Source organism: Oncorhynchus keta, chromosome 6, assembly GCF_023373465.1.
Source record: "Oncorhynchus keta strain PuntledgeMale-10-30-2019 chromosome 6, Oket_V2, whole genome shotgun sequence".
Taxonomy (NCBI): Eukaryota; Metazoa; Chordata; class Actinopteri; order Salmoniformes; family Salmonidae; genus Oncorhynchus; species Oncorhynchus keta.
Window position 1 is genome coordinate 28,172,921 of NC_068426.1, and position 26,768 is coordinate 28,199,688.

At 42.5% G+C, this 26,768-nt stretch overlaps 1 protein-coding gene across 4 annotated transcripts; it reads right to left on the minus strand.

Annotated features, from left to right (window-relative positions):
- Positions 1–5,231: 5,231 nt before the first annotated feature.
- On the minus strand, positions 5,232–26,129 carry ghrb (growth hormone receptor b). Of its 4 annotated transcripts, none has more exons than XM_035772406.2 (9): positions 25,856–26,128; positions 17,835–17,927; positions 13,189–13,330; positions 12,843–13,012; positions 8,406–8,584; positions 7,440–7,584; positions 7,241–7,331; positions 7,052–7,121; positions 5,232–6,929 (listed from the first exon to the last, which is right to left on the minus strand). In XM_035772406.2, exons 2-9 carry the CDS (start codon positions 17,923–17,925, stop codon positions 6,021–6,023), a joined length of 1,797 nt encoding a protein of 598 aa, XP_035628299.1. In that variant the 5' UTR covers positions 17,926–17,927; positions 25,856–26,128; the 3' UTR covers positions 5,232–6,020. The 4 variants fall into 4 exon arrangements, with proteins under 4 accessions (XP_035628299.1, XP_035628298.1, XP_035628301.1 ...); XM_035772405.2 differs by lacking the exon at positions 25,856–26,128 and adding an exon at positions 18,448–24,259; XM_035772408.2 differs by lacking the exon at positions 25,856–26,128 and adding an exon at positions 15,688–15,776.
- Positions 26,130–26,768: the final 639 nt, after the last annotated feature.

Sequence of the window (26,768 nt, forward strand, 5' to 3'; positions counted from 1 at the left end):
TTAGAAAGCAAATGACAGATTCCTATTTAAATGAAGGGAGACACACAAGTTTTTAAATATTATATCTCTTGACACATTGATGAAATAGTCATGGCCTCTAAAGCTTCAAGCTGCATACTGGACCCTATTCCAACTAAACTAATGAACAAACTGGTTCCTTTGCTTGGCCCTCCTATGTTGCTTGGCCCTCCCATCATAGCACTGAGACTGCACTCGTGAAGGTGGTTAATTACCTTTTAATGGTGTCAGACCAAGGCTCTGCATCTGTCCTTGTGCTCCCAGACCACAATACTGCTTTTGATACCATCAATCACCACATTCTTTTGGCGAGATTGGGACCCAAATTGGTCTACACGGACAAGTTATGGCCTGGTTTAGATCTTATCTGTCTGAAAAATATATCAGTTTGTCTCTGCAGATGGTTTGTCCTCTGACAATTAACTATATATTTCGGTGTTCCCCAAGGTTCCGTTTCAGGACCTCTATTGTTTTCACTATAAATTTGACCTTGGTGATGTCATACAGAAACATAATGTTAACTTTCACTGCCGATCCCTCACTGGATGCCTGTGTTTCAGACATAAGGAAGTGGATGGCGGCAAATGTTTTACTTTTAAACTTGGACAAAACAGAAATGCTAGTTCTAGGTCCCAAGAAACAAAGAGATCTTCTGTTGGATCTGACAATTAATCTTGATGGTTGTACAGTCGTCTCAAATAAAACTGTGAAGGACCTCTGCGTTACTCTGGACCCTGATCTCTCTGTTGACGAACATGTTAAGACCGTTTCAGGTACAGCTTTTTTCCAACTACATAACATTGAAAAAAATCTGAAATCTTCTGTCCAAAAATGAAACAGAAAAATGTATCCATGCTTTTGTCACTTATATTAGACTACCGCAACACTCTACTTTCCAGCTATCTGGATAAAGCACTAAAATAAACTTCAGTTAGTGCTAAACACAGCTGCAAGAATCTGGACTAAACCCCCCCAAAATATTCATATTACTCCAGTGCTAGCCTCTCTACACTAGCTTCCTGCGTTTTATTTATTTATTTATTTATTTATTTATTTATTATTTCACCTTTACTTAACCAGGTAGGCCAGTTGAGAACAAGTTCTCATTTACAACTGCGACCTGGCCAAGATAAATCAAAGCAGTGTGACAAAAACAACACAGAGTGACACATAAACAAACGTACAGTCAATAACACAATAGAAAAATCTATGTACAGTGTGCAAATGTAGAAGATAAGGGAGTTAAGGCGATAAATAGCCCATAGAGGCAAAAATAATTACAATTTAGAATTAACACTGGAGTGATAGATGTGCAGCTGATAATGTGCAAGTAGAGAAACTGGGGTGCAAAATAGAAAAAATATTAAGAAGAATATGGATATGAGGTAGTGTGCTATTTACAGATTGGCTGTGTACAGGTACAGTGATCAGTAAGCTGCTCTGACAGCTGATGCTTAAAGTTAGAGAGGGAGATATAAGTCTCCAGATTCAGGTTATTTTTTCAGTCCGTTCCAGTCATTGGCAGCGGAGAACTGGAAGGAAAGGCGGCCAAAGGAAGTGTTGGCTATGGGGATGACCAGTGAAATATACCTGCCGGAGCGCGTGCTACAGGTGGCTGTTGGTATGGTGACCAGTGAGCTGAGATAAGGCAGGGCTTTAGCTATCAAAGACTTATAGATGACCTGGAGCCAGTGGGTTTGGCGACGATATGTAGCGAGGGCCAGCCAACAAGAGCATACAGGTCGCAGTGTTGGGTAGTATATGGGACTTTGGTGACAAAAATGCACTATGATAGACTACATCCAATTTGCTGAGTAGAGTGTTGGATGCTATATGGAAAATTACATTGCCGAAGTCAAGGATCGGTAAGATGGTCAGTTTTACGAGGGTATGTTTGGCAGCATGAGTGAAGGAGCCTTTGTTGCAAAATAGGAAGCAGATTCTAGATTTAATTTTGGATTGGAGATGCTTAATGTGAGTCTGGAAGGAGAGGTTACAGTCTAACCAGACACCTAGGTATTTGTAGTTGTCCACATATTCTAGGTCAGAACAGTCCAGAACAGTCCAGAGTAGTGATGCTAGTCGGACGAGCGAGTGCGGGCAGCAATCGGTTGAAGAGCATGCATTTAGTTTTACTAGCATTTAAAAGCAGGCCACGGAAGGAGTGTTGTATGGCATTGAAGCTTGTTTGGAGGTTTGTTAACACAGTGTCCAAAGAAGGACCAGATGTATACAGAATGGTGTCGTCTGCGTAGAGGTGGATCAGAGAATCACAAGCAGCAAGAGCGACATTATTGATATATACAGACAAAATAGTCGGCCTGAGAATTGAACCCTGTGTAGAGACTGCCAGAGGTCCGGACAACAGGCCCTCCGATTTGACCCACTGAACTCCTGAACCTCCTACATGTACGCAATGATGAAATACTTGCTTCAGCGTATCAAGGTGTGTTGAGTATAAATTGAATCAGGGGTGGTTGCACTAAGCTGGGATACAAACATGAAACATTGCAGCTCTCCATGAGCAGAAATGAGGATCACTATCAGTCACTCAGTGTGTTTGTGTAATATGTGTTTATGTTTGCTCTGTGAGCGCTTTCCACCTCTCTCCTGTGCTGCTGTCACAATCTTGAGCTCCCTCTGGTGTTTCTGTCCCACAGCAACAATCTCTGCCACCAGCCTCTGAACCTCAGCCACCCGCTCCTGACGACACCCGGCCAAAAGGGGGAAGCAGAGGCAACACATTTTGTTTCTCTGTTTTGTCATGTCAATTTTAAATCCAAACTATTTAATTATGCAAGAATATAATTGTTCGATTCAGTTCATTTAATCCTTCTGCCCTCACCTCTACGGTCTTCTCATGATGCTTTTGTCACATCTGACACTATCTTACAGAGGATAATTCAAAGCTGAAAAGCAGAGTGTTAACATTTAATTTTATTCCAACCTTTTCAAGACAGCTTAGAATTAGACAATAGATGAAGTACTGTATCTAACAGATGAGACTATTCCCTCAGCTCACACTGCTGCTGTAGTCCCCTCACTTCTAGACCTCTCTCTGCAGGACATATTCAGGTGAACTGATGTTACATTACAGTACCACCAGAGGGAGACACAGACTGTAAATATAGTTTTTAAACTAGTTTTTAAAATAGCGTTTATCATTGAGGCCTATTTACCTTACTTTGAGAAGGACAGCTCCAATACAAGTTCATGTTTGATTGGAACTGGACTTTGGTAAAAGTACTAATGTAAATACCAACATTCCTAGTATTGGTCACTTTGTTGACTATTCACACCAGACCAAAGAGCTATCAATTCAATTCAATTCACGGGGCTTTATTGGCATGGGAAACATATGTTAACATTGCCAAAGCAGGTGAAGTAGATAATAAACAAAAGTGAAATAAACTATAAAAATTAATAGTAAACATTACACTCACAGAAGTTCCAAAGGAATAAAGACATTTCAAATGTCATATTATGTATGTATACAGTGTTGTAACAAGGTGCAAATGGTTAAATAAATAAACATACATATGGGTTGTATTTACAATGGTGTTTGTTCTTCGCTGGTTGCCATTTTCTTGTGGCAACATTTCACCCAGTAGATATGGAATTTTTCGAAAATGGGTTTGTTTTCGAATTCTTTGTGGATCTGTGTAATTTGAGGGAAATATGTGTCTCCAATATGGTCATACATTTGCAGGAGGTTAGGAAGAGCAGCTCAGTTTCCACCATTTTGTGGGCAGTGTGCACACAGCCTGTCTTCTCTTGAGAGCCAGGGCTGCCTACGGCGGCCTATCAATATCAATCAATAGCAAGGCTATGCTCACTGAGTCTGTACATAGTCAAAGCTTTCCTTAAGTTTGGTCAGGTATTCTGCCACTGTGTACTCTCTGTTTAGGGTCAAATAACATTCTAGTTGGCTGTTTTTGATAATTCTTTCCAATGTTTTCTTATGATTTGGTTGTGTCTAATTGTGTTGCTGTCCTGGGGCTCTGTGGGGTCTGTTCGTGTTTGTGAACAGAGCCCCAGGACCAGTAAGTGATGGCTTTGTTGTGGAAGGTTTAGGAATCACTTCCTTTTAAGTGGTTGTATAATTTAATGGCTCTTTTCTGGATTTTGATAATTAGAGGGTAATTCTGTTCTGCATGCATTATTTGGTGTTTTGCATTGTACACTGGGGATATTGTTGCAGAATTCTGCATGCAGTCTCAATTTGGTGTTTGTCCCATTTTGTGAATTCTTGGTTGGTGAGCGGACCCCAGACCTCACAATGAAAAAAGGGCAATGGGTTCTATAACTGATTCAAGTATTTTTTAGCCAGATCCTTATTGGTATGTCGAATTTTATGTTCCTTTTGATGGCATAGATGGCCCTTCTTTCCTTGTCTCTCAGATCGATCGTTCGCAGCTTTGTGGAAGTTACTTGTGGCGCTGATCTTTAAGCCGAGGTATGTATCGTTTTTCGTGTGCTCTAGGGCAACGGCGTCTAGATGTCATTTGTATTTGTGGTCCTGGCGACTGGACCTTTTTTGGAACACCATTATTTTGGTCTTACTGAGATTTACTGTCAGGGCCCAGATCTGGCAGAATCTGTGCAGAAGATCTAGGTGCTGCTGTAGGCCCTAACTGGTTGGTGACAGAAGCACCAGATCATCAGCAAACAGTAGACATTAGACTTCAGATTCTAGTAGGGTGAGGCCGGGGGCTGCAGACTGTTCTAGTGCCCTCGCCAATTCGTTGATATATATGTTGAAGAGGGTGGGGCTTAAGCTGCATCCCTGTCTCACCCCACAGCCCTGTGAAAAAAATATTAACCCCGCAGACTTGTTTGTGGACATGGATTTTATAATGTCGTATGTTTATCCCCCAACACCACTTTCCATCAATTTGTATAGCAAATAAAATTGAGTTGAAGGCTTTTTTGTAATCAACAAAGCATGAGAAGACTTTGCCCTTGTTTTGGTTTGTTTGTTTGTCAATTAGGGTGTGCAGGTGAATGAGGTCTGTCATTCATGTTCATCTGCTCATGACTGGTCTCTCTCCCTCTATCACTAAAGATAACACAATCCTGATGGGTGGCTACTTTAAAATTCATTTAAATTCTACGGATCTTAGATTCATTTGACGCTGTGAAATCAAATGGAGCCTAGTCCAATGGCTACAATTCAAAGCATTAGTACTACATGAAATGAATGGAATCAGTAGTTTTAATGTGAAATATGTTTATTTATAACATTATATCTGTACAGTGAAGGACCATTACCATTTCCAGTTCCCCAGAAAGATCATCTGACACTTATTTCATAGTCCCCTTTTTGTAAGCGTACATCATAGTAAGCAGAAAAAATATATATAATTTTTGATAAAACACATTTGTGTATATATGGAAAAACAACACAATGACCTACTCTTATAGACTGGTTGAGAAGCCAAAGTCAATCGGCAGAACACAGATGGTGTATTCCCACTTGTTTACCAAATGTTTCCCTTTTGACAATATTCCGATCTGTAAATACTTTTCAGTTGTAAGAACCAATAATTGGGATTATTGTAAATGATTGTTATCAACACCACTAATTTAACTATATGTATCTTGTGTTGGCAATTAAAGTCACTTATAGATAATGTTCTTCAAAAATATTAGTAATATGTTAAGATATTTCATACGGCCAGCTCCTATGAGAGACCATAATCCCTTCTTGTCCTTCTATATCCTTTGTTTTCACAGTTAAGGTGTTAGCAGACAGGTGTGGCACATCAGTTCAGACCTTGAAGAACAAACCCCTCTCCTGACCTCCCCATCCTTCTTACCAAACCTCAAAATGTCTGTAGCGGTCATGTTGGGAGAAGGAATGATAAGAGGTGGGGCAGGCAGGGGAACCCCCCTCATTTTTGGAGGTATACCATTTGGCAACCTACTCTTTGATTTATAGTCACTGAATTCCAATGCCACCTCTGATCTGTGTGCAATAGCATAGTCTCTACACCTCTGAGTTATGGTGTAATATTTCCCAGTAGGTCAGGGGTCAGGTACCCCTCTGGTGTAGGTGTAGGAAGGGGCAGCTTGGTTAGGACTGGCTGGGGTGCAGGTGGGGGGCTGGGCTTCAGAAGGAGGCTGTTCTGCCTGTCCACACCCTCCACCATGGTGTAGACAGAGAGAGGGAGCAGTGGGGAGACGGGCGAGGCAGGTGGGATGGGGGGCATTTCAGCCTCAAAGTACAGGCTCTGGTACTCCCCAAAGGGCTGTCCCTGCACAAGCCTACTATCCTCTGTTGGAGCAGGCTGGCTGCCTCTCAAAGTGGGGAGTTTGGCACTCATCTTCCCAGCGTCTAACTCTGTGGTGTAACCTCCCCCGTCAGCATTCACCACCAGTAGCTGAAACTCCTTCCTCTGCTTCTCTTTCTCCTTTCCCTCCTTAGCCTTCTCCTCTGCATCCTTCTCAACCTTGCTCTGCTCCTCAGGCATCAGCAGCACTTCGCCAGTGGGTCTCACCTCGCTCACCTGGGTATAGAGGTCCTCCCTGCCAGGGACAGCCCAGAGAGTCATCCCTGTGGTGGGGGTCTGGACTGGGGAGCTGGCCTCAGTGCTGGCACCAGAGGGCTCCAGGCTGGGGCTGGTGTTGGAGAGGAGGGGATGGAAGGGGAAGGCCTCTGGTTCAGGCAGATCAGGGTCACAGCAGCTGGCCCGGCCAGAGTCGTCATCTCCGAAGCCAATGGTGAGAGGGGGACAGTCTGAGGAGGGCGAGCGGTCCATCAAGCACTGTGTGTCCAGCTCAGTCAGCCTGTCGTTGGGCTCCTCCATGTCCAGCTCGATGAACTCCACCCAGGGGTCTTCACCGTACAGCTCTGGCCTCAGGTCAGGGTGGTCGCCCAGGATGGAGGTCAGCTCAGCCAACTTACCTTTCTATGGACAAAGACATAATACCTCAGAGTTAGTTTAAAGGGGAAACATACATCTATTACAACCTCGCTGGTACTTCATATTGTCTCCCCGTTTAAATTTTTTTTTTTTTGTCAAATTAATACCTTGAAGAGCTCAGGGTCGATTCCTTTGATTTTGGGACCAGGAATTGGAGGCAGGAGAATCAACATCAACCTTGAAGATAGAGGAATAGTTATTAACAGGCACACATGTTGCATAAGACTTCATATTTATCTGAAGAGGTTGAACATATTATTTTAAGACAGAGTAACAGGGAAAAGTAAATATCTTACTTCTGTTGCTGGGAATAGATGACCAGTAATAGGATGACTGCTAAACCCAAGGCAGCAAAGACAAGCAGGACAGTAGCTGGAAATCGGGACTCTGAGCACACGGATATAGAAGGCAATTAATATGATTCAAAACAGAGACATCATATTATAACATGCTACATTCTATATGTCAGTATATAAAAACTATACATGTCAGTACCTTTAGTGGGGATGTGTATGACTATGGGGTCGCTGAATTCCCCAAAATTACGGGATGCCAGCGTCTTGCACCTCACCCTGACCTCGTGATCTGTGTTGGTGCGCAGCCCGTACAGCGACCGCTGCCTCCCCTTCTCAAGGTTCACCTAGAGGGTGCAGTCAAAACAGAGAGGTTTCACACCAGTAAGTTGGTGAATAGCACCCACACAGCAGGCAAGACAACTTACACCGGCATGCTTCATCCATATAAGGACCTGAATCAACGAAAGCAGTAGAGCCTTGGTATGTCACTTTGGTAGATTACCCCCAAGATTAGACTCATGTTCCCTTGCATGGAGGGAGATAACATAAAAGGGCGAGAATGAGGCCAGAGTGGAAAAGAGGCTGTCTGTTCTAAATTACAACATGGGAGAAGGAGGCGTAAGACTTGATTATTAGGTACTTTTAAAATAGTGCAGTAAAACTTGGTCATGTCAAAATTACATGGACAGCAGTCTTAGCAGGTCTGTCCAGATGAAGGTGTATATGAGCACTGAAAACTACATTTAGGAATCTATTCAATCTGTATCGCTGAAGCGTTGCAGATTGCGTGATAGAAATGGTAAGGTCATTTAGGATTTAGCTGACAATATACACCGTTTACCGTGAATGCAGTCTCCGCTAACGCAGGAATTTAAACCATGCTGTAATGCTGAACTTCCTCGATACGGATTGAATAGAGCCCTATGTAAAGATTCTGAAATGTCACAATGGTGGGATCTGCAACAGTTTCACCAAAAGAGTCAGAGTCCTCATGGAAGGGTAATCAAATCAAAGTTAATTGAATGCATACACAGATTTCCAGGTCTTTTGGCAGGTGCAGTGAAATGCTTGTGTAACTTTATCCATCAGTGCAGTAGAATGTCTCGCTAATTTATCATGCAGAAAAGCCACCACTGGTCAGCTAACTGCTAGGGTGTAGACTCACCATCCTCCACAGTGTTGAATTGACCTCACGGTACTGCACCTCGTATTGTAGCGTCATCCAGCCCGTAGACACGTCTGCAGAGTGTGGCGGCTCCCAGCTCACCATGATGTCAAAGTGGCTCCCGGTTAGACCCACATTCAGCAGGGTCCAGTTCAGCGCTATTGGAGGGTCTGGTTCCACTGGAAAACATTAGTTGGTTCATCACTTCAAATGCTGAATGGCACATACAAAATTCAATATATCTACACAACTAGGCAATATACTGTATATACTGTACATACACACTGCATGACCAAAAGTATGTGGACACCAGCTCGTCGAACATCTCATTCCAAAATCATGGGCATTAATATGGATTTGGTCCCCGCTTGGCTGCTATAACAGCCTCTACTCTTTTGGGAAGGGTTTCCACTAGATGTTGAAACATTGATGCAGTGACTTGCTTCTATTCAGCCACAAGAGCATTAGTGAGGTCGGGCGATTAGGCCTGGCTCGCAGTCAGCGTTCCAATTCATCCCAAAGGTGTTTGATGGGGTTGAGGTCAGGGCTATGTGCAGGGCAGTAAAGTTATTCCACACCGATCTCGACAAACCATTCCTGTATGGACCTCGCTTTGTGCATGGGGCATTGTCATGCTAAAACAGGAAAGGGCCTACACCAAACTGTTGCCACAAATTTGGAAGCACAGAATCGTCTAGAATGTCATTGTATGCTGTAGAGTTAAGTTGTTCCTTCACTGGAACTAAGGGGCCTGAACCATGAAAAGCAGCCCATACTATTACTCCTCCTCCACCAAACTTTACAGTTGGCACAATGCATTCGGGCAGGTTAGCGTTCTTCTGGCATCCGCCAAACCCAGATTCGTCTGACAGCCAGATGGTGAAGCGTGATTCATCACTCCAGAGAATGCGTTTCCACTGCTCCAGAGTCCAATGGCAGAAAGCTTTACACCACTTCAGCCGACACCTGGGATTGCGCATGGTGATCTTAGGCTTGTGTGCAGCTGCTCGGCCATGGAAACCCATTTTACGAAGCTCCCAAAGAACAGTTATTGTGCTGACGTTGCTTCCAGAGGCAGTTTGGAATTCCGTAGTGAGTGTTGCAACCGAGGACAGACAATTTTTACACTCTATGCACAGCACTCAGCGGTCCTGTTCTGTGAGCTTGTGTGGCCTACCACATCACGGCTGAGCCATTGTTGGCCCTAGATGTTCCACTTCACAATAACAGCACAGCACTTACGGTTGACTGGGGCAGCTCTCGCAGAGCAGAAATTTTATGAATTGACTTGTTGGAAAGGTGGCATCCTAGGACGGTGCCACGCTAAAAGTCACAAGTTCTTCAGTAAGGCCAATATACTGCCAATGTTTGTCTATGGAGATTGCATGGCTGTGTGCTCGATTTCATACACCTGTCAGCAACAAATCATTAAGAACACCTGCTCTTTCCATAACATAGGAAGCCAGGGGAATCCAGGTGAAAGCAATGATCCCTCATTGATGTCACTTGTTAAATCTACTTCAATTAGCATAGATCAGTAGTCACCAACCTTTTCTGAGTCAAGATCACTTTGAGTCTAAATGCAAGCCAAGATCTTAAGAATGGCGCCGGAGGGGATGGCTGCCGTTTTACGGGCTCCTAACCAACTGTGCTATTTTGTTTGTTTTTTGCGTTGTTTGTAACCTATTTTGTACATAATAATAATAATAATAATAATATAATATTTTGTACATAATGTTGCTGCTACCGTCTCTTATGACTGAAAATAACTTCTGGACATCAGAACAGCGATTACTCACCTCGAACTAGACAAAGATTTTTTTCTTTAACGAGTCACAAAGGATATACTGCTTTCTTGGGAACAGGCCCAAATCCCCGTCATTTGCGTGAAGAAAAGATGGAGAAAACTCTAGAAACTCTAGACCACCTTTCTCCACACACAGAGACGCATACAAAGCTCTCCTTCGCCCTCCATTTGGCACATCTGACCATAATTCTATCCTCGTGATTCCTGCTTACAAGCAACAATAACAGTGACTCGCTCAGGAAGTAACAGTGACTCGCTCAATACAGAAGTGGTCAGATGTCGCGGATGCTACGCTACAGGACTGTTTTATTTGCCTGGAATACTGGAATATGTTCCAAGATTCATCCAAGGACATTGAGGAGTATACCACCTCAATCATCGGCTTCATCAATAAGTGCATCGACGACATTGTCCCCACAGTGACTGTACGTACTGTACATATCCCAACCAGAAGCCTTGGATTACAGACAACATCCGCATCAAGGTACAAGTTAGAGCTGCCACTTTCAAGGAGACGGGACACTAATCCAGATGCTTATAAGAAATCCCGCAACGCCCTCAGACGAACCATCAAACATGCAAAGCTTCAATACAGGATTAAGACTGAATCCCACTACACCGGCTCTGACTCTCGTCAGATGTGGCAGGGTTTAAAAACTATTACGGACTACAAAGGGAAATCCAGTCGACATTCACAAACAGGTCAACATTCACAAAGCCGTGGGGCCAGACGGATTACCAGGACGTGTACTCAAAGCATGTGCGGACCAACTGGCAAGTGTCTTAACTAGAGGTCGATTCATCGGAATGGCCAATTTCAAGTATTTTTGGACACCGATTTTTTATTTTTATTTTTTATTTTTATTATTATTATTATTTTATACACATTTATTTATCCTTTATTTAAATAGGCAAGTCAGTTAAGAACACATTCTTATTTTCAATGAAGGCCTAGGAACGGTGGGTTAACTGCCTTGTTCAGGGGCAGAATGACAGATGTGTTCATTGTCAGCTCGGGGATTCAATCTTCCAACCTTACAGTTAACTAGTCCAACGCTCTAACCACCTGATTACATTGCACTCCACGAGGAGGCTGCCTGTTACGCAAATGCAGTAAGAAGCCAAGGTAAGTTGCTAGCTAGCATTAAACTTATCTTATAAAAAACAATCAATCAATCATAATCACTGGTTAACTACACATGGTTGATGATATTACTAGTTTATCTAGCGTGTCCTGCGTTGCATATAATCGATGCGGTGCGTATTCGCGAAAAAGGACTGTCTTGCTCCAATGTGTACCTAACCATAAACATCAATGCCTTTCTTAAAATCAATACACAAGTATATATTTTTAAACCTGCATATTTAGTTAATATTGCCTGCTAACCTGGCTCCTTGCGAACTCTGTGAACACTATTTCTTCCTAACAAAGACAGCCAACTTCGCCAAACGGGGGATGATTTAACAAAAGCTCATTTGCGAAAAAAGCACAATCGTTGCACGACTGTACCTAACCATAAACATCAATGCCTTTCTTAAAATCAATACACAGAAGTATATATTTTTAAACCTGCATATTTTGCTAAAAGAAATCCAGGTTAGCAGGCAATATTAACCAGGTGAAATTGTCTCACTTCTCTTGCGTTCATTGCACGCAGAGTCAGTGTATATGAAAAAGTTTGGGCTGCCTAATTTGCCAGAATTTTACGTAATTATGACATAACATTGAAAGTTGTGCAATGTAACAGGAATATTTAGACTCATGGATGCCACCCGTTAGATAAAATACAGAACGGTTCTGTATTCCACTGAAAGAATAAACGTCTTGTTTTCGAGAAAATAGGTCATTAATATGGTCGAATCCGGAAACTAAGGATAGTATTTCTGTGTGTTATTATGTTATAATTAAGTCTATGATTTGATAGAGCAGTCTGACTGAGTGATGGTAGGCACCAGCAGGCTTGTAAGCATTCATTCAAACAGCACTTTCGTGCGTTTTGCCAGCAGCTCGTCGCTGTGCTTCAAGCATTGAGCTGTTTATGACTTCAATGCCAAGAGTGTGCAAAGCTGTCACCAAGGCAAAGGGTGGCTATTTGAAGAATCTCATAAGATATTTTGATTTGTTTTTTGGTTACTACAAAAATATTAACTTTTAAGGGTTACTACATGATTCCAAATGTGTTATTTCATGGTTTTCATGTCTTCACTATTATTCTACAATGTAGAAAATAGTAAAAAATAAAGCCAATCCCTTGAACGAGTAGGTGTTCTGAAATATATATATACACACACACACCACACACACACACACACACACACACACACACACACACACACACACACACACACACACACACACACACACACACACACACACACACACACACACACACACACACACACACACACACACACACACACACACAACCAGTCAAGAGTTTTAGAACACCTACTCATTCAAAGGTTTTTCTTTATTTTGTCTAATAATAGTGATATATAAAATTCAGTATTTCATTTTTAAAATTCAGGCTGTAACGCAACAAAAAGCGGAAAAAGTCAAGGGGTTGTGAACACTTTCTGAAAGCACTGTATAGGTAACTATGGTTTAGGAGGTCAGAGGCCAGGCTCACCGATGTCTTCCACAGTGAAGATGACCTCGTCATAGAGATTATCCTGATCTCCAGAGCGGAGTTGGACACTGTAGGTTATCCAGACCTTCGTGTAGCTTTCATTGAAGAAGCACTCGTCTATCCTGTCAGCCATGTAGTTAGGACACTCACTCCACTCTTTGGGAGATATGCTGCAGGCATGGGAGACAACATGGGGGGTTTAATACTGTGCTGATTGGAAGAAAGACTAACATCATGCACCTGACATGTAGGTAAGAGGAAGAGACTCACATACGGCTAATAACTTACAAACGATTTTAAGAAAAATTAATTGGCCTATCAGTGAACAAACTCTTCTTTCTCTCACTTCTTGTTATTGATGTAGTAGAACATCCGCAGGTCTCTGGGCTCTGTGAGGTTCTGGAATGTTCCGACATTCCATCTGCAGCGGAACGTGTTCATGTCATGGGAGACACAGCCAGTGATCTGGGGGCGGATCTGGGGCAGGGCTGAGAGGGAGAGCGTGAGAAAGAGAGATGTGAGCACACACAGTCTATAAGGCTTGCAAACAGTCAAAACTCTAACTTAAACATGAACTTTGCGCCCATTTTTAATTATCCTAAAATGACACACACCCAGTCAAGTTGAACTACGCCCGTTGCTGTATATAGAGACCATTTACGGGGCTGAGCTGCTCTTCATGTGTAATAGCCACAGGGCGGACAGCTGTGTTTTCCTGGAAGTATCCGTAGACCTTCAAATGGTCAGCCAGACTATACTGCCCACGGGACTTTCTGGTAAATCCTCTCCGTTACCGGTTCTCAGAACTACATAGTACAAGGTGTGAAACCTCTACTCACAGTAATGGACACTACTGTTCAGATATCTTCTGTTTCTGCAGGAAATGACAGCGGACAATGAAATTCCTAATTAAATTGCTCAATTGGAATGATTTTCTCAGAAGCCAATTACTACCTCTACACATGAAAACACTGTAATATTGCTTATCTTGTTACCTTCTGCTCATTGAGATTATAAAGGAACCAACAAATAAGCTGTAGGAATGGTAAATTATCATTCTCTCTTGTTTATAACAGGTAAGTGCTGTCCTGGTCTGTCTGTGCTATATTAAATTATCATACTAATGTGTCCTCGGGGAGAGGGGCGCTTAAGGTAAACACTCTTGTCTGTTCACAGCCCTGAGGAGTGACTTATAAGTACCATCTCCCATAATGACACTGGCAAGAGCTGTCAGTCTGCCACATCAACACCGATGAGTGGGACAGCACAACAGCTGATTGAAGGGCCCTGGCGTCTAGGGAGATGGCAGCTTCAACAGTGTATTGCTCTTCTGAGGAGTGATGCATACCACTGGCTTGGTTAGCAGCTCAACAAGGGGGGAAGGGGGCGCAAAGGTTAAAAATAACCTGTTTACCAGATCCTTTCCTCCCAGGAAAGCCCTTAGAATTAAGAGGAGAAATCTATCCAACACCTGGCAACGCTTAAGGGTTTCATACTAGGTACATTTCCTGTGACTGATTAGGATTCGGGGACTAGTGGTGTGTGTGTGTGCGTGCGTTTGAAGCTCTAACTTCAAAACACACTTTCCAAGAAAACATACACTTTTGAGTTCCAGTTATTCTAGTATTTCCAGTCACTGGAATGCGAACTCTTTTCCATTGCAACCCGTTTACCCTGACATCCCTGCAGTGCAGAGTACATTTAATTGCCTTTAATAAAGATACAAAACGTGCTCATTTATCTCGTAAAATCTCTCACATTAGGACTGAAATGTCAAAACATTCATCCTGACTAATCAAAGGAAAGAGAGCGTCGTGTTTGATCGGCTGCTGTCAAATAGGAGGTACGGTGGGAGGAAATGTCTATTTTAATCAAGGGGCTTCTAAATGCACATGTACCTTTTAATGTAATTCCCTGTAGAGTACACATGCAAGGAGTGCTAGAACTGGATGCTTTACAGAGGCAAATTCCCTATTATCTCTCGACAATGTCACTGACATATCCCATATACACAGTCACATCTATACAGATGAAAGGGGTGGTGCTATTGCCTTAAACTCTACAAATGAAAAACCCTTCCGGGTCTGTTTTTTTTTACTCCTTCAATGGCTCAAAACCACTTTGTTTAACTCTGTGAAACATGGTTGGGCTGGGCTGTTTTTTTAACAGGGAGCTCGTCCTCCACTTTAGGAACATGCCGACTTAACGCAGAAGTTAGAATGACATAGTTATCTGAGAAAATGTATGTGTTACCTTTGTCCCGGTTCTCCCCTACACACCAGGGGGTATCATCATACTGTAACTGTCTGGCACACAGTTAAACAACTCTCAGAGGACTAGATCACAGATATACAGTATGAATGATTTAATTACACACTCTGGTTTAAATGTTACATAAATAATTGAATATAGCAGTTATTTGTGAAAACGCAACATGTTTTATGATAATGCAATGGCACTGTGTTTAGTGTATTATACAGACTAATACAATATGTTAGAACATGTTCTTTAAATAAGCATGCACGTATGGGCACATAGTGTTGCACTAGGCACACTGCACATTGAGTGCTTTCCAGGAACTGGATTCCCAGGAATTCTGAAGGGGCAGTGTGGGAGCAGTGAGTAGTGCACTGTGGGAAACGGTTTAGATATTTAGAGGTCCCTTCATTCAAGAGTGTTGAATGAACAAAGTTTGAGTGCAGGAAGTTTTATTCCTAGGTGGTTCAGGCCTTTATGGTGAGTGAAGTCACACTTTCATAAGTGTTTCTTCATGTTACGTAACATTATACACTTTATATTAGAGCTCTTTAGCGATGACTGATTGAGCAGAGGCTTTCCCTCTTACCGTGAGTCTGTTTTGTCTGATTTGTGTAGGCTTTGACTGTGCTGCTTCTTCGACAAAGTTCCTCTGTTTCCAGTAAGTGTTACTTCAATCTGTCAGAATAGTTGAAAGAATTTAAGATCCCAGACAAAAATATAATTGACACATTTTGTCTGAGATAAATGGGTGGGAGGTGCAGACACAAACAGAAAGAAAAGCTTTTATAATCCAAGGTTTTACATCAGTGCTTTAAATCTGTTCAATTGAAGGAGAATACCTTGGTTGCAGCTACTGCTTTAAAGTGCCCACATAAGTACAATATATATCATATGTCCTTCACTCAAGCTTTCCTCTACCATAAATGGGGAAATGGCACATTGCACATGTAATTCACTTCATTTCTTGGACAAAACAGAACAGGTAAATAAATGCTTGCTGTATATTTATTTTAGACACACATTTATTTTTGGAAACTATCATGAATTACTCTCTCACGTTAGGACTGAAAAGTCCAAACATTCATCATGACTTTAATCAAAGGGAAAGAGAGGGTTGTGTTTGCACAGCTGCTAGGTAATAGTAGGGACGGAGATAGGAAATGGCTGTTTTAATGGAGAGGGGGACAAAGCGCACTCCCCTGACAGCGGATTGATGAAGCTTGAACATGTAACTCTCTCTAAATAACCACTGGCCTCTATGTTCTTTTTTTATTTTATTTTTTACCTTTATTTAACCAGGCAAGTCAGTTAAGAACAAATTCTTATTTTCAATGACGGCCTAGGAACAGTGGGTTAACTGCCTGTTCAGGGGCAGAACGACAGATTTGTACCTTGTCAGCTCCGGTTACAAGTCCAACGCTCTAACCACTAGGCGACCCTGCCGCCCCCTTATTTGGGAGGCCATTTATTAAATACTTCACTTCAAATGAGGAAAAACAACATTGAGAGGTTGTTAAGGTTCCAAACATGTCACTTTCTTAAAACATCTAGTGGATAAATGACAGTATAGATTTCAAGTGTCATGCCAGCTAGTCTTGGGTGTTAGCCTGGGAGAAGTTGCAGGAGAAAGGGGTGGGACCAAAGTAACAATGTTAACTGATGAACCTGGAATAAAATAGAATAAACCGTTTAAGCACAGTTCCTATTGCTTTTATAATGTTAGCAAGATATCAACAAGTGAATGAATGTTTGAACATTATATGACATTAGAATCATGCCTTAATAAATTGACTGGATGGATCCACTTCTCACAAGCTTTAAATCAACAAGTTAGTGGTTAAAAATATATACATATATTTATGATTATGTGGGTCAATTACCTTGTGTCAAGCCATGGAAATGTGATAAGCATGATGAGTTTGCCATTTTGTGAAGAAAATAAAAATGTTTTATTCTATCAAGACACGAGGCGTGCACATGACAAGGACAGCTGGAGCATACCTGATTGGTAGGGCTATGCATGAATAGTCATTTAAAATGGTGAAACACATCTCTTTCTACATTCCCATTAAAGTGAGATTAGGAAATGATGGTTAACACAGCCATTATGTGATTCCTTTTAGTCTGATTGATATTGTACGTCAAAAATGTTATGATTGCGCAACATTGAGATGTTATCGCAAGGTTCATTTTCATACACTTCTAACCTTTAACATGAATGAATCAAATCGACACATGAAACGATGTCTGGTAGTACATTTGTCGAAAGTAATGAGCATTACAAACCAGAAACATGGGGGATAAGACAGATATTGCACACTTTTCACAAGCTGTCACTTCCACCCCAAGGCTGTGTTACTCTCGCCCCGCTGGAGGTTACAAAAGTAACATTGCAGTAGTTCTGGTCTTGGTGCATTTAATTTAAACTCATTTACCCTAAAGAAGAAATTATAGTTGTTTATGGTAGAGGACATATATACTGTAAGTTGTTTGTCATAAAATATGGTGTCTCTAGCTTTATCGATCTAAGTAATTAGGGAAAAAACGAAGTGTTACTTTCATCCTGGTTCTCCCCTGTGTATATAATACTACATACTGTACATACAAGACTGTCCTTACTACGAACTATACATGCATAGGAAGTACTTCTAGGAATCTGATAGGTCTGTATTGATTGTCCAGTGAAAGGAAAGCCCCTCTGGTTTGGTCTGGTTCATCATTAATCAAAAGTACCTTGTTCAGAAGTTGGCGGCTCCTGCGACACAACTGTTAGGATGAGGAGAAGGCAGATGAAGAGAATGTGGGAGGTTGCCATGCTGTTCATCCCTAGAAAAACATGAGAGAAGAGTTAACCCCACTGAACATCACCCTTAAGCTGGCCCGCTGCCATTAAGTAGGGTGTGCTTACAAACCGAAACATATATAAGTGGTATAAGTCCAGAGTCTGGTACTGCGATCCCCACCATTGCCTGTGTATTGTATATGTATTCATAGTAGCTTATCTATTCTTCTAGGTCTCAACATATCATTTGCTGAATTTGAGCCCATTGTCCCGTCTAAATATTATGTTACATTCTTGAAGTTTGAACTCTGAGCTTCCATGAAACAGACTGCTCTCCCACTATACACAGAGTATACAAAGCATTGAGAACACCTGCTCTTTCAATGACATAGACTGACCAGGTGAAAGCTATAATCCCTTATATTGATGTCACTTGTTCAATCCACTTCAATCAGTGTAGATGAAGGGGAGGAGACATGCTAAATAAGGATTTTTAAGATTTGAGACATGGATTGTGTATGTGTGCCATTCAGAGGGTGAATGGGCAAGAAAATACTTAAGTGCCTTTGAACAGGGTATGGTAGTAGATGCCAGCCTGGGTTTTTTCAGTCAACAGTTTCCTGTGTGTATCAAGAATGGTCCACCACCCAAAGGACATCCATCCGACTTGACGGAACTGTGGGAAGCAGCATCCCTGTCGAACGCTTTTGACATCTTGTAGTGTCCTTGCCCGTCGAAATGAGGCTGTTCTGAAGGCAAAAGTTGTTCCTACGGTTTGGAAAACTCGGAAAGTGGAAAGTGTATATAGTAACTGGAAACTCCAAGGCAGATCCGAAAAAGAAAAGAAGTTCACGTTTTTCCTGTGTATTCTGCCTGATAGTAAATGTGAATATAAACAGAGGAGTATATCATGCCGAAGAAGTTATACAAACTACACAATAATTAATACAAAATTATACAAACTAGGTTGTTTTTTTTCCTTGTGATATCCAATTGGTAGGTACGATCTTGTCTCATTTCTGCAACTCACCAACGGGCTCGGGAGAGGCTAAGGTCGAGTCATGCATCCTCTGAAACATGACACGCCAAGCCGCGGTGCTTCTTAAAACCTGCTCGCTTAACCCGGAAGCCAGACGCATCAATGTGTAGGAGGAAAAACCATTCAACTGATGACTGAAGTTAGGATTTGCTAGAGCACATTGAGCCAAGAAAAACCCCCGGCCAAACCGGGCGAAGCTGGGCCAATTGTGCACCGCCCTACGGGACTCCCGGCCAGCTGTGACACAGTCTGGGATTGAACCCCAGTCTGTAGTGACGGACACCGACATCACGCTTCCAGACAAACTAAACACCTTCTTTGCCCGCTTTGAGGATAATACAGGGCCACAGTCACAGCATTGTTCCTGAACCCAAGAAGGCAAAGATAAGTGAACTAAATGACTAGCACTCACTTCTGTCATCATGAAGTGCATTGAGAGACTAGTCAAGGATCATATCACCTCCATCTTACCGGCCATCCTAGACCCACTTCAGTTTGCATACTGCCCCAACAGGTCCACAGACGATGCAATCGCCTTCACACTGCACACTGCCCTATCCCATCTGGACAAGAGGAATACCTATGTAAGAATGCTGTTCATTGATGACAGCTCAGCATTCAATACCATAGTACCCTTCAAGCTCATCATCAAGCTGGAGGTCCTGGGTCTCAACCCCACCCTGTGCAATTGGGTCCTGGAATTTGACGGGCCGCCCCACAGGTGGTGAAGGTAGGAAACAACATCTCCACTTCGCTGAACCTCAACACAGGGGCCCCAACAAGGGTGCGTGTTCAGCCCCCTCCTGTACTCCCTGTTCACACACGACTGCGTGGCCATGCACGATTCCAACTCAATCATCAAGTTTGCAGACGACAACAGTAGTATGCTTGATTACCAACAACGACGAGACAGCCTACAGGGAGGAGGTGAGAGCACTCGGAGTGTGGTGTCAGGAAAATAACCTCTCACTCAACGTCAACAAAACAAAAGAGAAGATCGTGGACTTCAGGAAACAGCAGAGGGAGCACCCCCATATCCACATCGAAGGGACAGCAGTGAAGAAGGTGGAAAGTTTTAAGTTCCTCGGCGTACACATCACAGACAAACTGAAATGGTCCACCTCCACAGACAGGGTGGTGAAGAAGGCACAACAGCGCATCTTCAACCTTAGAAGGCTGAAGAAATTTGTCTCATCACCCAAACCCTGACAAACTTCTACAGATGCACAATCGAGAGCATCCTGTCAAGCTGTATCACAGCAAACTGCACCGCCCTCAACCGCAAGGCTCTCCAGAGGTTTGTGCGGTCTGCACAACGCATCACCAAGCCTCTCTTGAAAAAGCCAAACCTTGACCCAGAAATCAGCCTATATCGAATCTTCCATTCCTCTCAAAATTTTTAGAAAAAGCTGTTGCGCAGAAACTCACTGCCTTCCTGAAGACAAACAATGTATACGAAATGCTTTTGTCTGGTTTTAGACCCCATCATAGTACTGAGACTGCACTTGTGAATGTGGTAAATTACCTTTTAATGGCATCAGACCGAGGCTCTGTATCTGTCCTCGTGCTCCTAGACCTTAGTGCTGAGTTTGATACCATCGATCACCACATTCTTTTGGAGAGATTGGAAACCCAAATTGGTCTACACGGACAAGTTCTGACCTGGTTTAGATTTTATCTGTCGGAAAGAAATCAGTTTGTCTCTGTGAATGGTTTGTCCTCTGACAAATCAACTGTAAATTTCAGTGTTCCTCAAGGTTCCGTTTTAAGACCACTATTGTTTTCACTATATATTTTACCTCTTGGGGATGTCATTCGGAAACCTAATGTTAACTTTCACTGCTATGCGGATGACACACAGCTGTACATTTCAATGAAACATGGTGAAGCCCCAAAATTGCCCTCGCTAGAAGCCTGTGTTTCAGACATAAGGAAGTGGATGGCTGCAAACTTTCTACTTTTAAACTTTTAAAAGGACCTTGGCGTTACTCTGGACCCTGATCTCTCTTTTGACGAACATATCAAGACTGTTTCAAGGACAACTTTTCTCCAAAATCAGAAACTTTCTGTCCAAAAATGATGCAGAAAAATTAATCAATTATTTTCTTACTTCTAGGTTAGACTACTACAATGCTCTACTTTCCGGCTACCCGGATAAAGCACTAAATAAACTTCAGTTAGTGCTAAATACGGCCACTAGAATCCTGACTAAACAAAAAATTGGATCACGTTACTCCAGTGCTAGCCTCCCTGCACTGGCTTCCTGTTAAGGCAAGGGCTGATTTCAAGGTTTTACTGCTAACCTACAAAGCATTACATGGGCTTGCTCCTACCTATCTTTCTGATTTGGTCCTGCCGTACATACCTACACGTACGATACGGTCACAAGACGCAGGCCTCCTAATTGTCCCTAGAATTTCTAAGCAAACAGCTGGAGGCAGGGCTTTCTCCTATAGAGCTCCATTTTTATGGAATGGTCTACCAACCCATGTGAGAGACGCAGACTCGGTCTCAACCGTTAAGTCTTTACTGAAGACTCATCTCTTCAGTGGATTGAGTGTAGTCTGGCCCAGGAGTGTGAAGGTGAATGGGAAAGGCTCTGGAGCAACGAACCTCCCTCGCTGTCTCTGCCTGGCCGGTTCCCCTCTTTCCACTGGGATTCTCTGCCTCTAACCCGATTACAGGGGCTGAGTTACTGGCTTACTGGTGCTCTTTCATGGCGTCCCTAGGAGGGGTGCGTCACTTGAGTGGGTTGAGTCACTGATGTGATCTTCCTGTCTGGGTTGGCGCCCCCCCTTGGGTTGTGCCGTGGCGGAGATCTTTGCAGGCTAATACTCAGCCTTGTCTCAGGATGGTAAGTTGGTGGTTGAAGATATCCCTCTAGTGGTGTGGGGGCTATGCATTGGCAAAGTGGGTGGGTTTATATCCTTCCTGTTTGGCCCTGTCCGGAGGTATCATCGGATGGGGCCACAGTGTCTCCTGACCCCTCCTGTCTCAGCCTCCAGTATTTATGCTGCAGTAGTTTATGTGTCGGGAGGATAGGGTCAGTTTGTTATATCTGGAGTACTTCTCCTGTCTTATCCGGTGTCCTGTGTGAATTTAAGTATGCTCTCTCTAATTCTCTTTTTCTTTCTCAATCTCGGAGGACCTGAGACCTAGGACCATGTCTCAGGACTACCTGGCATGATGACTCCTTGCTGTCCCCAGTCCACCTGGCCGTGCTGCTGCTCCAGTTTCAACTGTTCTGCCTGCGGCTATGGAATCCTGACCTGTTCACCGGACATGCTACCTGTCCCAGACCTGCTGTTTTCAACTCTCTAGAGACAACAGGAGTGGTAGAGATACTCTTAATGATCAGCTATGAAAAGCCAACTGACTTTTACTCCTTAGGTGCTGACTTGCTGCACCCTCGACAACTACTGTGATTATTATTATTTGACCATGCTGGTCATTTATGAACATTTTAACATCTTGGCCATGTTCTGTTATAATCTCCACCCGGCACAGCCAGAAGAGGACTGGCCACCCCTCATAGCCTGGTTCCTCTCTAGGTTTCTTCCTAGGTTTTGTCCATTCTAGGGAGTTTTTCCTAGCCACCGTGCTTCTACACCTGCATTGCTTGCTGTTTGGGGTTTTAGGCTGGGTTTCTGTACAGCACTCTGGAGATATCAGCTGATGTACAAAGGGCTATATAAATACATTTGATTTGATTTGATCACCAGGGGCAAACTACCTGCCCTCCATGACGCCTACAGCACCCGATGCCATAGGAAGGACAACATTTTAATCAAGGACAACAACCACCCGAGCCACTGCCTGTTCACACCGCTACCATCCGTATGGTGAGGTCAGTACAGATGCATCAAAGCTGGGACCGAGAGACTGAAAAACAGCCCCTATCTCAAAGCCATCAGACTGCTAAACAGCCATCACTAACTCAGAGAGGCTGCTGCCTACATTGAGACCCAGTAACTGATCACATTAATACATGGATCACTAGTCACTTTAAACCAGGGCTCTCCAACCCTGTTCCTGAGAGCTAACTTCCTGTAGGTTTTCACTCCAACCCCACTTGTAACTAACCTGATTCAGCTTATCAACCAGGTAATTATTAGTATCAGGTGCTCTTGATTAGAGTTAAAGAGAAAACCTACAGTGGATACAAATTGCTTTTACTATAAAGTGTATTTTATGACAAATGTCAAGAAAATGTTGAGCAACGTAATAAAGTAATTACTTTTTAAATAAATTAAGTTACACTTTATGTTCATTTGTTAGCTACGCCACAGTCGCCAGCCTTACAAACCGCATAGCATTACAGCAGTTGCTTGTACGCACGGGTAACGTTAGTTGGCTACTAACACAAACTTGCCAGTATATTAACTATATTGTAAAGACCCTGGTCTGTGCTTTTGCAGCACAGTCAATAGCACGCCGGACCTCGGGCTCGAACCTTCGCTAAGTCCAGCCCCCCTTAGTTACTGTTGCAACCTCCGACAACATTTTCCCGGAATGCCCAATTCCATTCAACCGCTGGCGAAATACCTTCACAATGATCTCAAAAACGGTGTGTCTAATACACATACATCTAAATTCAACACAACTACCCCTGGCTGATCAAGAAACTCTTGGGTATCTTGTGGTGGACTGTCATTACAATTGCTTCACCGGAACCTGGTTAAAATCTGTAACAGTGTAGCTAGCTGAATGGCTCTGAAGTCAATCAAAGCAACAAAAAAAAAAAGTCAAAGCAAAACTGTTTTATAGCCCTCACTGGCTTTCATGGGATTTAAACATGAACATTTCCGAGGTGTTGAACTCGACGACCGTTGCTATCCACTGGGAGTGCTGCGGTTGATTGCAGAAACATTTAGACGCCGGGTTTAGCGAAGGGGCAATTGCACACGCCTATCTGATGTCACGGACAACGAGTGACTCAGTAGTGTGAGCGTTGTCCACAATTCCTGGTTTTCCTGGGGGTATTGAGTTTGACCGTTCGGTCGCGTTACGAAACATGACAAAGTCAACAGTCCACTGTTGAACATGACATTCAAGCTCTGCAGCCAAAGACTCTGGGCTGGGTTGTGTCCAGCACTTGTTTTGTGAAATAAAACCATCCTACATCCTGGCCCGATTCAAGTTATTTCCCCCGCTCTATGGAAAATATAGGCGTTCTTCTTAAACAACAATCCTCTCATCATTCTTCAATCACTATTGCTGTATGCCAACCAAAACATATCAGTCTTTAAGAAACTGCCGCAGAGTGGAAGATGTTAATCTTAAACGACAAATAGATTTGTATGTGTTTGTTTTCACTGAAAGACTATCTGGGAAACAGGGTCCGATCGAGGGGGAGAGGATATGGGAGGGGCGTGGGGAAGGAAAGGAGAATGGAGCACTAACGCCACAATAACACAATGGTCTAAATAGCGTACATATTTTAGGTGTGGTGTACTATGACACTTCTTGTTGTCTTCCTGTTTTATACTAACAATAGAAACTCAAGAAGTAATATGTTTTACTATTGTAAATGCCTATCCATAAAAATACAAAAAATATGTTTTAGTAATTTAGCATTCACTCTTATCCAGAGGGCCTCACAGTAGTGAGTATATACATTTTTGCACTTCTTCCCATATTGGTCCCACCTGGGAATCAGACCCACAACGTTGAACTACATCATCACACTCAGACTTTTATTCACAACAAGTCAGAAACTCCTAATACATACTACACACAATTACCTGTCGTGTGAACTAATGGTAAATATAACTCCCTTCATGGTGACCATAGGCAGAAAACTTAAATTTGGATGCGTTTATTGTCTGTATTCATCAACAGACAGTGTGAGCCATTGCATGCTGTACTCTCTCTCCTCAATCTAGAATCCCACAGGAGACAGAATGGGTAAACAATAAACACCAGTACAAATCCTTAGTAATAACACCAATGAGTGTTTTAATTTATTTTTAACTGTCTGGCAAAGGGCCCAATGGACAATTACACTAAAGAGGGTGGCAGACAATAACACGTGTTCAAAAGTGGATAAAACCTTTTGATTAGAAAAGTAATTATGTCAATCAGAGTGAATTTGATGATTTTAATGGACACATTCATATTGTATTGATATTTTAGTATGTTTGAGATGGCACATCTTATTTCCTTAATACATACACATGAGGTAAATGATCATTTAGACAGATTGTTGATATCTTACTTCTTCAACAAACATTACATTCTTAGTTTTATATGAGGACAGTCATGTGTTTCAGTCTCCATCTGAGGAGTTCAAGGTACTACATGCAAAGCTGAATCAGAGCGTTACCATTTATCAATGGATATAAATGAAGACAGTGTAATAGGTGAATACTGTTGTGGAAAAGTCCTAATACTCATTATTTACTTTGGCAGTGTCAACTCTTCTTGTGAGGCCGCCACATGTGTTATTTGATTTCGTTTGGTGTAGGCTACAATTATGAATACAAAACGTGACTTGTCATTGCTTCGCCTATTTACTTTTTTGCACACATTTTATACGTAGGTCTACAGGATGTTGACTTTGGAATAATTGAATTGACCAATTCATATGCTTATTACATTGAGATATTGTTTTGAAATTTAGCCATTTGCCTTTAAATTAACAGAACGTGCACATATGCATTAAAGATTGTATATAGCCTACCGCGAATAACAAAATATTATAATCTTAACAGTAGGATAGGCCTAGTAGACCAGGGTTTCCCAAACTCGGCCCTGGGGCCCTCCGGGTGCACGTTATGTTCTTTTGCCCTGTAACTACACAGCTGATTCAAATCATCAAAGCTTGAAGACAAGTTGGTTATTTGAATCAGCTGTGTAGTTCTATGGCAGATATGGTTGAGAAATCCCTGTACTAGCCCGGTTAGCAAAGAACGGCGGCTGGTGTCTACTCACTGTATAAGCGAGTTGTAAAACGCTGCTGGTTTCTTCAAGACTTGATCAAGCGGAACACTCGTCTCAACCACGGACTGCAATCTACTAGACCATCACCAAAAACGGTCACGCCTTGGTGGAAAAAAATCCCAAAACTCAACATTTAAACGTTACTATATTCAAAAAATGACATATTGTAGCAAGACGCATAGCTTTCTCTTTCTCGTACACTCTTCCCCTTGAGTCAATTCTGTCAATCTGTGGCTGCGCGCTCTGCGAGCATTTACTGCTGCCATTAAGGGGATTCGATTAATCTGGCCGGGTAAACGTATGAGGCACCGGTTGAAAGTAAATTGCATTCGTTCGTGAGCCAGGTGTCCAGTTCAAAGCAGGCGAAATTGGTTAAAAACAAACGGGATGTGGCCCTACAACATAAGTGATATAGGCCTAATTAATCACGTGCAGTAATGAGTAGGATTCTGTGTTTTCACATGCAAAAGTGAATGCTTTTGATAACGTCCCCCAATGAAAACTAGTTTGAAAATTCAAACAGATGTATGTTTCTGGACTATGCACCATGCTGCTTTGTTGACAACACAACCGAGCTGTGCAGATTATGGTAGTGTTCGATTTGAGAAGGGAGTACCTCCCTCAACATGTTTTCACGAGTCCAAAACCAGATTAAGATATATCAATGCCAGCCATTGCAAGTGTACCCATTAGTTTAACAGTCAAATTGGCAGGTAAAGAGGTTCCAAAACCCTTTAATGGATTATATGTCTATGGCCACAACAAGCCGTTCTATATTTGGCCCGCATGCTGCCCAAATTGTGGCCCTGCCGACTAGGAATACAGTATCTGCTTGTTTTATACCACAGCTATGTTTTTTTTTAAACTATTGATAATCTGTGGGAGAAAAAATATGCTCTCCGGT